Source organism: Mya arenaria, chromosome 17 (genome assembly GCF_026914265.1).
Source record: "Mya arenaria isolate MELC-2E11 chromosome 17, ASM2691426v1".
NCBI lineage: Eukaryota > Metazoa > Mollusca > Bivalvia > Myida > Myidae > Mya > Mya arenaria.
This window is the reverse complement of record NC_069138.1, coordinates 54,349,748-54,365,563: the sequence shown is the minus strand read 5'-3', so window position 1 is coordinate 54,365,563 and position 15,816 is coordinate 54,349,748. Positions and strand designations below refer to the sequence as shown.

The window sequence follows — 15,816 nt, the reverse complement described above, 5'->3', positions numbered from 1 at the left end:
TTTCCTTGTTGTTTCAGAACACAATTATGTGTAATCAATTAATCAGGAGATTCCATTTTAGAGTCATCTGTCAGATTTTCAGACATGTGTACCAAGTTTTATTTGTTATTTTTGTGTTCTCGTATGTTTTATTGAAGTTAGCATTATGTGATATTTTTGTTAATGTTTCAATAAAATATACGTCTTTCATTTCCTTGTTGTTTCAGAACACAATTATGTGTAATCAATTAATCAGGAGATTCCATTTTAGAGTCATCTGTCAGATTTTCAGACATGTGTACCAAGTTTCATATAAAAATGTTTTTCAATGGCTTGCATTTATGCTTTTTGCATCCTAACAACAACATGCAAACATGATGACTATGACAATGCCTTTCTTTGAAAACCATAGACGCTAAGCACATTGACTTACAGACGTTTCAGCCTGCAAAGCCAAATAAATGTAGAGAAGACAAAAAGATTTTTACTTTTTCAAACAATGACCTTGATCTTAAAAGCTATAAACAAAAACTAACATTCATTCTGCTGGGGAAAGAGCAAAAGTTTTTCTGGAATTCTATCATTTTAATTCATTTTAATATAAAACAATTTGAAGGTCTATGTCAATTTTCGTCAAACATAGAAGGCAGTGTTGAACTTCTTTCTCTTCCGAGTGTCTGTGACATTGGCTTGCCCAAATGGACACTGAAATAATGTAAAAACCAACAAGTTATGTAATAATATTGATCAAGTTGAAGATTGAATTCAAGAGTTCTTTTCAACAAGAGATGTTTGTCAAACATTATGCCCCTCATGAACGCCATGTTTCCAAGAATATTTGGACAATTGAATGAAACATGCATGGACCCAAGTGACAGCTAATTTGTCATTGAAGTTTAATGCCTTTGAGGCAGTGTTAAGATTATGACAATTCGTATGCGGTAAGAAAGTACAGTTTTTAATCATGTTCAGATAATGACTGATCTTTGCAGATAAATATGATCCTCTAAGCAGCAGGGAATATGTAAATATGATGTAATTTTAATGACCAATATACTGCCCGCTGTAAGTTGTGATGTTTGAGTCTGAGTCAATTTTGAGGGCCATGGGTGCAGGCATTGTCGAGTTATCACTCAGACAACCTTTCAGCATTCAAGATCACTGTGACCTTGACTTTTGACCTTTGACCCCTTAAATCAATAGGGGTCATCTACTGGTCAAGCCCAACCTCCAAGTCAAGATTTAGGGCCATGGGTGCAGGTATTGTCGAGTTATCACTTGGGCAACCTTTCAGCATTCAAGGACACTGTGACCTTGACCTTTGACCTGATGATCCTAAAATAGATAGGAGTCATAGACTGGTCAGGCCCAACCTGGCAAGTTTGATGACCATAGGTCAAGAAATTGTCTAGTTTGGGTTGAAGGTCACCGTGACCTTGGCCTTTGACCCCTGATACCAATTAGGGTCATCAAATGATCAGGCCCTACCTCCAAGTCAAGTTTGAGGGCCATGAGTGCATGCATTGTCTAGTTATCACTCGGACAACCTTTAAGTATTCAAGGTCACTGTGACCTTGACCTTTAACCCGATGAACCCTAAAATCAATAGGGGTCATCTACTGGTCAGGCCCAGCCTAAATGTCAAGTTTGATGGCCATAGGTCCAGGCATTGTTGAGTTATCACTCAGACAAGCTTTGACAATTTTTCCCAATTAAAGGTCACTGTGACCTTGACCTTTGACCCCTTAAATTAATAGGGGTCATCTACTGGTCAGGCCCAACCTTCATGTCAAGTTTGCTAACAATAGATCCAGGAATTGTTGAGTTATCACTCGGACAAGCTTCCATCTATCGACAGACCGACAGACAGACCGACTGACCAACCAACCAACCGCCATGTGCAAAGCAATATACCCCTCTTCTTCAAGGGGGGCATAATATTGAGCACTGTTTATATAAAATTGATTCAGACCTTATCTTATTTTTTTAGCAAAAGCACAAGTGCCTATCATGACATTCAGTATAATGTATATTAAATAATTAATACATTGTATTTAATTGTAATCAACACAAATGGTCAACAACAACTAAAAATCGGAAAATCAGTTTTTTTCAATCAAGCAATGAAAAAAAAAACCTCTGGTAGAGCCTTCTATAGGGGTTTTGCCAGGTAGAGTCAGGTTGCCCTAAACACAGGTATTTTTATTTTTTTAAACCACCCCATATCCAATTAACCTTAGCATTAAGGTCTAATGAAAAGAATAATCAGTTGACACACCAATATTAGATTATAATGTACTACAATATACTGAATTTGTAAGCATTATGTACCATACATTAAAACCATTACTGGAGGTTTTCGATTGAACAAGCCCTAATTTGAAAGTTTCTACTTGGCTAAAGAATTTATAAAAAGTTCAGCTATATAAAATTCTTATATTGAGCATTTCCCCTATATTTTTTTGTGTAAAGGCCAAGGGTCGACAAACCTATAAAGTGTGTTACTCTTGACCACTGGTAAACATTAAGGAAAGTGAAATACGGATGAAGAAGAAATGAAATGCTTGCGGAATGATGTCACAGTATTTTATTCTTTTTCTGATGGCTCATTTTATCAAACATTTTTATGTGAATGACACAGTTATATAGATACATTTATATAACGTTTTTGCCATTCAGTATCACTTTGTGCCAGTTTCTATGGTCTGTCCTTTGACAGCCTCTTGACCAATGGAAAGGATGTAAAAACAGTTAATGGTTCCGAGAAGAGTTGATGGAAATACATGGTAATACATCAAGATAAATAATTTAAATTATTTTATCAATTAGTTTTTAAACACACAGATACCAAATCTTTTATCGATGGCATATCATACATACATGTCTGCAAGCATTTCCGCAACAATCGCCACGTTTAAGATGAGCCACCCTCGTCATTACTTGATATCCTGTCTGGGGGTCTGCATACATCAGCTTGCCTTGCTGAAATAGTTGAAAACATCAATCCAACACTTCTGGTACACGTCCACATATTAGATTTCTCTGATAGTTGTTTGTAAAATGATATTTTAGCTTAATATTAATGATTAAATGCTCCTGATTTAATACATATTTGTTACACATAAAAAGGCAAATTCAAAGACTTTTTAGTAAAAAAAAATAAAAATCCAAAGAGGTAATCACATTGAAAGAATTGATTTGAAACAAAGAAAATAACTTGGCTGTTGCTGTTTTACAAACTTTGTCATGTGTGTTTTTCTCTATAAAAGTAACCTTTGGGCCTTTGATATTAGTAAAATGCACTTATAATAAAAAGATTTTTTTATTACTAAATATTTAAGTGTGTTACATCCTTAGGAATGTTAAAACTAAGACACCGGCAGCTGGAATCCTTTAACATGTTGATATCTGGGCTATTTTAAAAAAAAATGGTTAGAAAAGTTGAAAAATGGTCTAAATTTAAATCATAATTAAATACAAGGCTGTATGCCTAGTTTTGATGAACAATCTTTGTAGTGTACAAAATAGGTTTTGAATGGAAAAAACAACTCATTAACATTTTTATCAAAATTTTACCTAATACATGAACACCTTTAATGTCATTTTTTCTTGAAATAACCTGAGTTAACATGTCTACCAATTATTATATTAGTAGCTCTAATGGCAGCATACATTAATAGAATGTTGAATTTACTCAGTCGCTCCAATTTTCTGAAAAATTTGATTTTTTGTACTTTTTTTTACCAATGAAATGTGATATTCAAAGGTATTTTTTTTATTTTCTATTCAAATTGTGCAATTAAATTTAAAAAAAATACATGTTCATAGAATTTAAACAATAACAAGTAACATTCACAAAAACATCATAGGAGGCATTATGATTTCACTTCACAGAAGAAAAATAAAAACAGGAACAATATTTTAAAAAATTGTTACACTCCTGACGTATGTAGATTACAACCATTAAATAGATTTCACTTAAAATTTCTAAGTATAAATCAAAGGAAATGCAATTACAAAGTAACTGATAGCCAGTGAAACATTATAAAACAAATTTAGCATTGACAAATTGGGATTTTACATAATCTAAGAAAGGTTTTTCAAAACCATACAAAAGTGTTACTGTTACTTAATTCTTGCTCAACTTGTAAAAAATTGCAAAACTCAATTGAAATAACAGTTAAGTGCTACAACAGTAACACTTTTATTTAATTTAACTAATGGTATTCAGTGTAAGTAACTAAATACAACTGTTCCGAATTGTTACACTCCTGACAAAATATTTCAAGTTCAAGTTACTATGTATCAAATTTCAATTTTAACCCCAAACTGAGACATACTAAAGTGTTGGCAGTGTTGTTTTCTTAGTATATCATTCTTGGAATGGCCATGATATATCATCTGCATTTGATCAGGTGTACATCCCATTGAAGGTAGCTCACTGCATAAATCTGATCTAAATATCTGAGCGATCATCCACTTTTAAGACATGTTCATTAGAAAGTCATATTTTACAACATGTACATAAAATTATAATCTATCCTATCATATATGATGAATAATATACCCGGTAATAATATAAATTTATTGCACATCTAGTGTTGAATATTTATTTTACCTTTGCTACATAAAGAGACTTACACTAATACAGTGGCACTAACGTGACACTTGATATATATTGTGGCCACAACTTAGTAAATTGTGTCACCAACTTTGTAACTTGAGGCCACAACCTAGTACTTTATATGAGGCCGCAACTTATTAAACCGTGGCAACAATTTAGTTACTTGTGACCATAACTAAGTAACAACTATTAATTACTATGTTGTGGCCACGGTTTAATAAGTCATGGCCACAACAAAGTTACTAAGTTGTGCCCTCAAGTTTCTAAGTTGTGGCCACAATATCAATAAAGTGATGTCACCTCTGTGTCACTGTAGAGACTTCTTTCTGCATTAACTGTCAAATTATCAGCCATAAAATGATCCGGTACAAATTGAAAGTAATGGCTCATACAGATTATGAATATAGTCCGCACCCCAACTCTCACAGTCCCAGGTATTGTGTCAAAAGGACATTATCATACTGATATTAAGTCAGACAGCTCTCTATGGTCAGTGAATTTGCCTGGGCTGCCCTTTTCAATTCATTTATCTGCTGTTCTAGACTTCAGTTTTGAACTTAGTTATTGGCATTTAGGTACTGGTACATGACTTCCATTTATATGCAAGGTGTCTTTTTGTTGGGCATGATTCTGGAATTGCTTTCAAAAAAACAAACTGTACAGCTTATCTTCCCAAACTGCTTTATATGCTTTTGGTTTTGACAGTGTACTTTCAATTGAGTATCTTTCCTCTTCATGTATCTATTTAGACATGACTTTCTTCTGGCCTTACTATTTTTCTTGTCTGCAGATGCCAACTTACTTTTGACATTTTTGTTCTCATACTTTTGGACGGCTTACTTTGCTTATTTCAAGGGTTTCCTCCACAACTTCATGGTCATCTTTGTCAACCACTTTGATCGTCTGTGAGCCGTTGCCTTATTCAATAAAAGCTTTATTGTTTTGGCCCAAGCTCTGGTTTATTTTAAAAGATTCTTCATAACACAGCTATTTTTCTGATTTTTGCTTGCTTCTCGTGTTTCCTGTGTTTTCTTTTTCATTTTTTAAAACTAATTTTGAACATTGTCATTTTTAAGATTTTCTCTGTAATTCTTAATTCTTTCCTCTGATGTAGTTCTAGTGACTTTCTTCCTTGTATTTAAACTTTTCTTGTTTCTTTGTGCCCCTTTGAAACCTGGAAGGCTTACAAGAAATTTGTCCCTATTTCCTATGATATTTCATCTGTAAAAAAATAGTATTCACACTCATAACCAATATTTGGTCAGGAGTGTAACATTAAAGGACATGTCAACAGTCATGCTGGAAATTAAAGTCACATAGTTTTAAGTGAATTAAATTATAGAACAGGGTCATCAGTTTGCCTCATTGTAGCAAAAAAATACCATTTGTTGATTGTCTGTCACTGTATGATTTTTCTATTAGTTGTAATTAAGTTGCTTAAAATTCAAACATTTTTGATAACATTTATAGGCATTAATGGTTTAAACCTACCTTATTTACATCATATTGACAAAATGTATCCTTCACTTCTCATTTGAAATCTTAACATATGTACAAATATACTGCAATACTTCTGAAAATGATGATATAATAATATGCCAAAAATTCGCAAAAAAATGTTACACTCCTGACGGGCACGTATCATCTACATGCTCAGTAACCAATCACTATCTTCACTTATGATTATGTCTTATTATCACTCCATGACATAGACTTCCAGGAAACACCCTTATTAGTACATTTGTTAACTGTTCCCAAACACTGTGTTTCATTTTATATCAAATGTTACACTCCTGACATTTTTAGGTCAGCTTCTTTCTAGAAAGCTAAACAACAGCAATTAAGTAATAACACACAAAAAATAGTGTACCTATGTAATAATGATATATAGTATCCTGAACTTTAAATAAATAAATTGTAAGTTGTATGATAATTCATCCGAGCTATACTTTAAAAAGAGCTTTTTAATGAAAAAAAAATGTGGAAAAAATTCAAACACACATTATCAGTATCAGTAATATTTCATGCATAAATATTAAAATATTGCTTAAATTTTTATATCACCTTGACGTCAACATATGTGTTTTTTTGGTAAATAAAGTTATTACATTGTCATTTGCCAATGTTGTTTACAGTAATGCTTTAAATTGAGTGCTTTTTGTAAAGTGTCACATTTTTTTGTTACACTCCTGACAATTTTGGCCTGTTTTTTGTGCGTAACTTTTTTTCCGCTGAAGCTAATTTAGTCAAACTTCCCAGACTTTTAGATGACACAAAAATACAAGATATATGGGAAAGAAGAAATAATGATAATTTGAATATTATTCATTTTATTTAGGAAATACTCAAACTAGCCATTTTTTTTTTAAATAGCCCATATCCTGAAATATTTTCTTTGAAATCCAAGATTCAACAAAAGGCTGTATCATGATTGGTTGGTTAACATATCACATGATGTATTCAATAAAGGTTAAAATATATGTCAGCTTATGAATCCTTGTGAGTGAGGGTATATGGTATCAGTCCTTGTGTGTGAGGGTATATGGTATCAAGGGTATATATATGGTATCAGTCCTTGTGTGTTAGGGTATATATATATGGTATCAGTCCTTGTGAGTGAGGGTATATATATGGTATCAGTTCTTGTGTGTGAGGGTATATATATGGTATCAGTCCTTGTGAGTGAGGGTATATATATGGTATCAGTCCTTGTGAGTGAGGGTATATATATGGTATCAGTCCTTGTGTGTTAGGGTATATATATGGTATCAGTCCTTGTGTGTTAGGGTATATATATGGTATCAGTCCTTGTGTGTTAGGGTATATATATGGTATCAGTCCTTGTGTGTTAGGGTATATATATGGTATCAGTCCTTGTGTGTTAGGGTATATATATATGGTATCAGTCCTTGTGTGTTAGGGTATATATATGGTATCAGTCCTTGTTTGTTAGGGTATATATATGGTATCAGCCCTTGTGAGTGAGGGTATATATATGGTATCAGTCCTTGTGAGTGAGGGTATATATATGGTATCAGTTCTTGTGTGTTAGGGTATATATATGGTATCAGTCCTTGTTTGTTAGGGTATATATATGGTATCAGCCCTTGTGAGTGAGGGTATATATATGGTATCAGTCCTTGTGAGTGAGGGTATATATATGGTACCAGTTCTTGTGAGTGAGGGTATATATATGGTATCAGTTCTTGTGTGTGAGGGTATATATATGGTATCAGTTCTTGTGTGTGAGGGTATATATATATATGGTATCAGTCCTTGTGAGTGAGGGTATATATATGGTATCAGTCCTTGTGAGTGAGGGTATATATATGGTATCAGTCCTTGTGAGTGAGGGTATATATATGGTATCAGTCCTTGTGAGTGAGGGTATATATATGGTATCAGTTCTTGTGTTTGAGGGTATATATATGGTATCAGTTCTTGTGAGTGAGGGTATATATATGGTATCAGTCCTTGTGAGTGAGGGTATATATATGGTATCAGTTCTTGTGAGTGAGGGTATATATATGGTATCAGTCCTTGTGTGTTAGGGTATATATATATATGGTATCAGTCCTTGTGAGTGAGGGTATATATATGGTATCAGTTCTTGTGAGTGATGGTATATATATGGTATCAGTTCTTGTGAGTGAGGGTATATATATGGTATCAAACCTTGTGAGTGAGGGTATATATATGGTATCAGTCCTTGTGTGTGAGGGTATATGGTATCAGTCCTTGTGTGTGAGGGTATATGGTATCAGTCCTTGTGAGTGAGGGTATATGGTATCAGTCCTTGTGTGTGAGGGTATATGGTATCAGTTCTTGTGAGTGAGGGTATATGGTATCAGTTCTTGTGAGTGAGGGTATATGGTATCAGTCCTTGTGTGTGAGGGTATATGGTATCAGTCCTTGTGTGTGAGGGTATATATATGGTATCAGTTCTTGTGTGTGAGGGTATATGGTATCAGTTCTTGTGAGTGAGGGTATATGGTATCAGTTTTTGTGAGTGAGGGTATATGGTATCAGTTCTTGTGAGTGAGGGTATATGGTATCAGTCCTTGTGTGTTAGGGTATACATATGGTATCAGTTCTTTAATTTCTTGACTGTACCGATGAAGATTTTGTTTCCGCTACAACCAGGGTTTTTTTTTTTATCCAACTTTAATATGATTTTTTTTTGCAATTTGAGTATCAAACAGTTATTACCTGATAAAGCATTTTTTGTGCCAAAACATGAACAAGTCCCTTATATAAAACTGTAGTTAAAAAGATACTACAGACAACATAATTTTTTTTTTATAATAAATATATTAGAACAAAGCTAGACAATTACCTTTACAGCATTTCTGTGTCTATCATGTACTCTTTGTTCCAGAGGAGACAGGCCTTCATAATTTACTAATGCTTCCCAGGCCTCTATATCTTTATCAGTTGTTCCATTTTTCACTGTACAATATGCCATCACAGGACTTTGGTAGCCATGGAGACGAGTCAATTCTGACATCAAGTTTTTATTCCTGCTGAATTCTTTTAGATGCAGCTTTTTGTGCTTACACATACAATTGTTTCCATTTCTAGTTGTTGAGAACTCTTGACTGCAAAGCTCTCGCTTTAAAACTTTTGACAGAAGATGTCTGACATTATTACTTTTCATTGAACCATACCTGTTCATTTTTATAATAACTACACATGAACTTTCTGCCAAAGAGCTTTTCCAATAAATAATTCAAATGATCATCTAGTACCATTGGCCATAAAACATAATACTTCTTGGCAATACTGAAAGCTTCCCTGAAAAATATAATACTAAATAAATTATAAAGAACAGAGAAAATATTTTTTATACTTTCATTCAAATTTAAAACACAATGCCCCTGTTATAAAATGGGCGATTGGGCAGTTTTTATTTAATTAATAAAAACAATGGTTTTGCATTAAGTGCAACTTAATGAACCAGTCAATTGTTACCACGGTCCCCTGATGTCCAGGGGTATACCAGGGATAGCTGGGGAAATGGGCCGTGTTTTTACCTTCCAGGTGGCCCCGCAGTGCTGGGCTAATGCGGTGGTTTTGTCTTTGCGCCAAAAATAGCGGGGAATGGGCCTTACCTAGGGCCCCTGGGTAATGGGGGCATTTGGCGGGGATATAACCAGCAGTTCGTCTCCGCAGGGCGGGGATTTTACATGGGCTTGGCTGGACCGAAAGTCAAAGTCCCCGCTATTCCCCGGACCTGGGGGAGACGTGGTTACAATTGACTGGTGCATAATCTGAAGCTGTATTTCTATCAAATAATTTACTTTGAAATAATTTATATTCAAGGGCATAAAATTTCTTGTTTTATTGAAAAAGTGAAAATTTTGTAGGTTCTATAATTTGTTGATTTTCATTTTTTGACTAAAAGTATTTGAAACTGTGATCCCAAAGGTCTGCATATTCACCACGTGCCGATCTCATGCTATCGAATTGAGAAAATAAAGTGTGGCAAATCATAAGGAGACTAAAAACTAAGATACCAAAAGCTGAAACCGTTCAATAAATGTTGATATTTGTTCAAATATTGTCTTTGAAGACCATAATTTTCATTAGAATTTATGACTCATGTTTGGTTTATTGGCATTATCACGTCATGATATATTTAAGACCAAAATATCCAGCACTTTTATGCAAGTCCAGGTCGTTTGGTCAAGGCGTTGGTTTTCTAATTTAATCATTCATGACTTTACCGGCTCAGACTGAGTGTTTTCATATGCAATATCCACTGGGAAAATTAATTTTTGGTAAAAACATGAGCAATTAAAATAATAGACGTGTTATACGGGATTCTTCCAATCCCTAACGTCTCAACGGGTTTGTGCCAAAACTGGGTGGGTTTGAAAAATATTGAAATTGTATTTAGTGAAGTATTTTATGTTTTAAATGGATAATAAAGGTTTAAATTCATATTTTACCATGTAAGTACAAAGCTATTTTGCACCAAACAAGCATTAAACACATGATTTACCTTTCCAATAAAATGAAACTTGACTGACACAGACAACAATTATGCCAAGCGGAACAACTCGACCCAATCGTAATAACTTGGCCACCTCCGACAAGCCTTGTGATAGACCTCGTAAATACAATCGTAACAAGTCGGCCATGACTTAATAAGACAAAAATTTTGGTATTTAAAAGAGGTGGACAGTTATCTCAAAATGAGAAGTGGAACTATAATAATGAAGCCATAGAGGTAGTACCAGGGTTTACATATGTGGGGATATATTTTAGTAGTACATTGTCATTGTTTAAAATGTCTGAGAGCTCTGCTCTAAAAGCTAAGAAAGCTTTACATTGCCTGCTTAAAGGCATTGATTCTTTATCTTTTGTAAACTCTAGTGTGTTTTTTAAAATGTTTGAATAAAAAATATCACCGATTATGCTATATGGTGCTGAACTTTGGGGCTTGACTCCAATGAATGTTATTGAAAATGTGCACGTTTATGCTTGTAAAAGGTTTTTGAATGTATCATTTAAAGCATGCAATGATGCGGTTTTGGGTGATCTAGGGCGCTTTTCTTTACATATTCATGCTTCTAAACGATGTCTAAAATATTGGTTTAAAATTTTAAAACTTCCTAATGATAGATATGTTAAGTTGTGTTATAATATGTTGAAATTGTATGATAGTTTAGGTTATGAAAACTGGGTTACTATTTTACGCATGAATTTGTATAAAAATGGTTTTGGTTATATTTGGGAAGACCAGTATGTTAAAAACAAATTTGTTTTTCTTAATGAGTATGCTACTAGAATAAGGGATCAGCATCTTCAAACATGGAATCATAAGTGTGCAGAAAACATGAAACTTAATAAATTGTATGTGCATGTAAAATCGTGCACAAGTGTAAATAAATATGTGAACTGTATTACTGTGAACAAGTTTCGAAGATGTATGGCTAATTTTAGATGCTCTTCGCACCACCTGGCTATTGAAACAGGCAGACATTCTGGAATTGCTAGAGATTTAAGATTTTGTTTATTTTGTAAAAACCTTGTAGAGGATGAATACCATTTTGTAATCAAATGCCCATTGTAGAAGGACATACGAGAAGTTTATATACCTCCGAAATATTATACTAGTCCTAGTCTTCATAAGTTCTTTTTGCTAATTGCATCAGAAAATGAAACAATTATTAAGAAATTGTCTATGTACTTGTTTTATGCTGATAAAGTAAGACAAAGCTTTGTGAATAGCAACTAACAAGTATTTGATGTATATCGTGGTACTACTCCAATGCAAATTTGGTCAATTTGTCTGATACATCTCATATTTGCCTTATGTGTCAACACTCTCGTTGTTTATAATTGATTGTATGCATATGTGTATATTATGGAAGGCTGCAGTTCACCTTTCCGGAGATCATAATTTTGCCTATATATTTCAATAGAAAAAATATTATTTCCGGGAATTAATTCTCCGGAGATCTTAATTACAATTATTCCCGCAAAAAGAGTCAGAATTCCGGAGATCATAATAATAATCATCTCCGGGAATTGCAACCAAGAATTCCGGAGATCGTAATTATTAGATTTTTCCAGGGATAATTATTGACCTAGTCCGGACTTATTTGACCCACTCCGGAGTTATTTATAACCCGCTCAGTTATATTTTTCCGGTGATTTTATAAATATAGGAAATATATAGGCAAAATTATGATCTCCGGAAAGGTGAACTCCGGCCTTCCATAGTATATGGGCTGGAGGCCTTCATGCAATAAATGTTTGAATTATGAATTATGAAGTGCTCCGATTGTTGTAAAACTGTGAACTGCAGCCTTGTGCTTTTTTTCTAACGGAATGAAATGAAGAAAACTCCATCAAACTCATAATTATTCGTTATTATTATTTTTTGTATAAAATAACATTATCCAGTAATATTTCTTGCTTTTATGATATTTTATGGACACAATATGCTTTAACCCCGAATCCCGATCGGAACAACTACCCACTTTTGGTACAAAACAATTTGTACGTGAAGGATTTGCCATATCAAAAATCGTAAAAAAAATCCATCAACGTATACCATTATTTGGACTATTACTGTACCTTTAAATTTGAAGGACAGATTTGATTTTCCCTCAAAAATACCATCTGCGTTGAAATAAATAATAAACTAACAGGAAACATGAGTCACTTTAAATTAATTTTATTTCCTTAACTCTAGGATTTAAAATTACCCATATATACATAGTGTATGTCGCGAAAATATGTTGCATAATCGTTTGGTCAAAAGAGTACGCAATGGTTTTTAAATGTTAGAAGCACAGTTCAAAATGATATATTCGTAATATTAACATGATACCTTATTTTATTTATGACAATCCAGGAAACGTAAATGTTTGTATTTTGCCATTAAAAAAGACGGGTCGTCTTCTACACCGGAAGTTTACGTTTGACATTGACGTTTGGCACGACTGGTTTGTTATTTTATTTCAGTATCAAATGAGTATTATTAAGAGAGAATCTCTTCGACTTGAGTAACCAGTCTGTAATGGATGGACGAAGACACTTCCCACTTGTTGATTTTGAGTCATTTCACTCTGAAATCAAGTTTTAATTTATAATATTTGTCAAGCTGATGTGTAATATTGAAAGGCCAACAACATCAACATGTCAAGGATAAGGTATGGGCAGTTTCATTTGTAAATTATCGACAATATCTGAATACTAAAGTTGACAGTTGGTTTCATCTGTTAATTTTTGCTGCAAGTGCAATCCGACTGAACTTCAGACTCGATCACAAATTGAATATAATGAGCATTAACTAGCAAATGTTTAACTTAGAATTTCCTGAGGTTCCATGATAGCCACATCGTTATCATTTAAACAGATCCATTGAGAATCCTAAGCTGACACATTGTAAATGTTGAATTCGAAATTATTAATTTCTCCAAAAAGAAAATAGATGATAATTATTTGTTTCATTGTAAGAATGTTATATTTTTAATAGCATGTAATTAAATGTTTTATTCCTCCCAGATTTCTATCTATCTATCTATCTATCTACAGAGACATTCCTTTTTTATGGGTTTTTATACTCAGGTATATGGCATTTCAACAGATCCCTTCAAAGAAAAGCATGCTTGACCCTGAAGGGGTCCACTTGTCTTTATATAGAGTCTCAATCCACACGGAGCCCGGGCTTTGCTAATTTGCATATACTGTACACTCCATGCGGAACTACCACTTTCCACGGTCACTCCGAGGTTTTTTTAATAAAGTAACGATCCGCCATAGGCGGATGGCGGATGTGCGTTCCTAATATTCCGTATAAAACTGAAGTACGTTCGTAGTACGTTTGTTAACTTGGTAATATGCAAATTAGCAAAGCCCAGGATCTGTAAGAATAGAGAAGTTAGTGTATGTAAAGACCAGTGGACTCCTTCAGGGTCGAGCATGCTTTTCCCTGAAGGGATCTGTTGGTGTTTGTTTCATTACGCCAGAAAGTTCGGCTATCTGGCGTCGCACGTTACAATTATATCGGGGACATCTGACGAGTACGTAACCTTTTTCCTTGCTAAAATCCGCCGAGTTTCACTGAGTTGTTCGATTGAATCTACATCTGTATGAAGATATTGTCATAATTTATTTCCTACTCTAAATTGAACTATTTTATGAAAGTTACGGTGTTTGTATGAATAATGTGCTTAAAAATATTAAAACCATAACTTCTGTAACTGTCCGCTGTAGGCGGTGGATGTGCATTCCTAGTCTCCACTTCTATGCGCTTGCTAGAAAGCGCAGCTGTCCTGTGAGGCACAGTAAGTTGGAACTTCAACAATCTTTAAAGCTCTGCTTGGTTGAAGTGTATCAGTCCCCTGTAGGCGGCAGAGGTCTACAGCGGCGGAGATGCGTTCATAATAATATTTCTTATAAAACGAAAATACGTTCATACCGGATGTAAACTTGGTTGGTATTATATGCAAATTAGCAAAGCCCGGGCTATATGAGAATAGAGAAGTTAGTGTATATAAAGACCAGTGGACCCCTTCAGGGTCTAGCATGCTTTTCCGTGAAGGGATCTGTTGGTGTTTGTTTCATTACGCCAGAAAGCTCGGCTATCTGGTGTTTGTTTGTTTGTTTCACGTCGCAAGTTACACTTCTTAGTTAATAATTAGAAATTATTAGTATGAAACGCAATCTAGTATTTTTGACAATGTGGAAGTCACATGATATGCAAATTTTGTAGTGACGTATTGTGCCATAAATTTAGACTACTTTTGGTTATCTTGCATGTTTCTTATTGGGAAAAATGCATTTTTTTTTATCAAACTGCAGGTTTAAATGACTAATGAAGCAGTTCAGAGAAATTAATTGAATATATGTACCAAACATAATGTTTACATTACTTTAAGTAACTGGGACTGTTGAAAGTTAAATGAGTAAGATATAATTAAAACTGGGTATAAAATGGACATCGACATATCGATATATTGCATTTTTGTGCCGTCATTAGATTACCAGTTGTATTATGTGCAAGCAAGTCTGAAAAATATTGAAACAACACAATAAAAGAACAGTATTCAAATAAATTACACAAAATCAGATACATGTACAGTAGAAGATTCTTAAAAGTTTCGCGGTGTTTTCACTTCCGAGTAACGCGGCGATAGTAATTATACGGTCCACTGATCAGCCTCGGAGGGTGAACGAGTGAAAATGCTGGAAAGCGGATTATGATAAATTGGATGTCTTGTCGGCGATGACGAAAATCCGCTGAGGAAAACGGAATGTGGTAGTTCTGTGTGGAGTCTACTGTATATTACCAAACAAGAACATCAACATACTGTAACATGCGAGACCAACAAGGTCAGCAGATCCCTTCAGAGAAAAGCATGCTCGACCCTGATGGGGTCCACTGGTCTTTATTTACAGTAAACACAGAGCCTGAGTTTTGATAATTTGCATATTGCCAACCAAGTAAACATACATACTATGAACGCACATGCCGACGCCTACAGCGGACCGTTACATTATTATGAATGCACATCCACCGCCTACAGCGGATTGTTACCGTTGTAATGTGAACGCACATCGTCCGCCTACAGCGGACCATTACATTATTATGAACGCACATACGTGCCTACAGCGGACCATTTCATTACTTTCCCCTCGAGAAGACTTGTCCCAAGTCTTGGTCTGGGAAACTCAAGGGTTAGGCAATTCCGTCC

General features: G+C 34.4%; 2 protein-coding genes across 12 annotated transcripts in view; one reads left to right on the top strand and one right to left on the bottom strand.

Moving 5' to 3' along the window:
- Nucleotides 1–543: 543 nt before the first annotated feature.
- On the bottom strand, nucleotides 544–13,053 carry LOC128223106 (uncharacterized). Its single transcript, XM_052932362.1, has 4 exons — nucleotides 12,948–13,053; nucleotides 8,940–9,397; nucleotides 2,860–2,961; nucleotides 544–684 (listed from the first exon to the last, which is right to left on the bottom strand). The coding sequence occupies exons 2-4, from the start codon at nucleotides 9,276–9,278 to the stop codon at nucleotides 613–615; spliced, it is 513 nt and encodes a 170-aa protein (XP_052788322.1). The 5' UTR covers nucleotides 9,279–9,397; nucleotides 12,948–13,053; the 3' UTR covers nucleotides 544–612.
- Nucleotides 13,054–13,132: 79 nt separating this feature from the next.
- Nucleotides 13,133–15,816, top strand: part of LOC128223725 (DENN domain-containing protein 1B-like) — a 30,226-nt gene continuing 27,542 nt past the window's right edge. For all 11 annotated transcript variants that reach the window (XM_052933059.1, XM_052933068.1, XM_052933064.1 and 8 more), the window contains exon 1: nucleotides 13,133–13,269. In XM_052933059.1, the coding sequence (XP_052789019.1) occupies nucleotides 13,256–13,269 (14 nt within the window). In that variant the 5' untranslated portion in view covers nucleotides 13,133–13,255. The remainder of the gene's footprint in view (nucleotides 13,270–15,816) is intronic.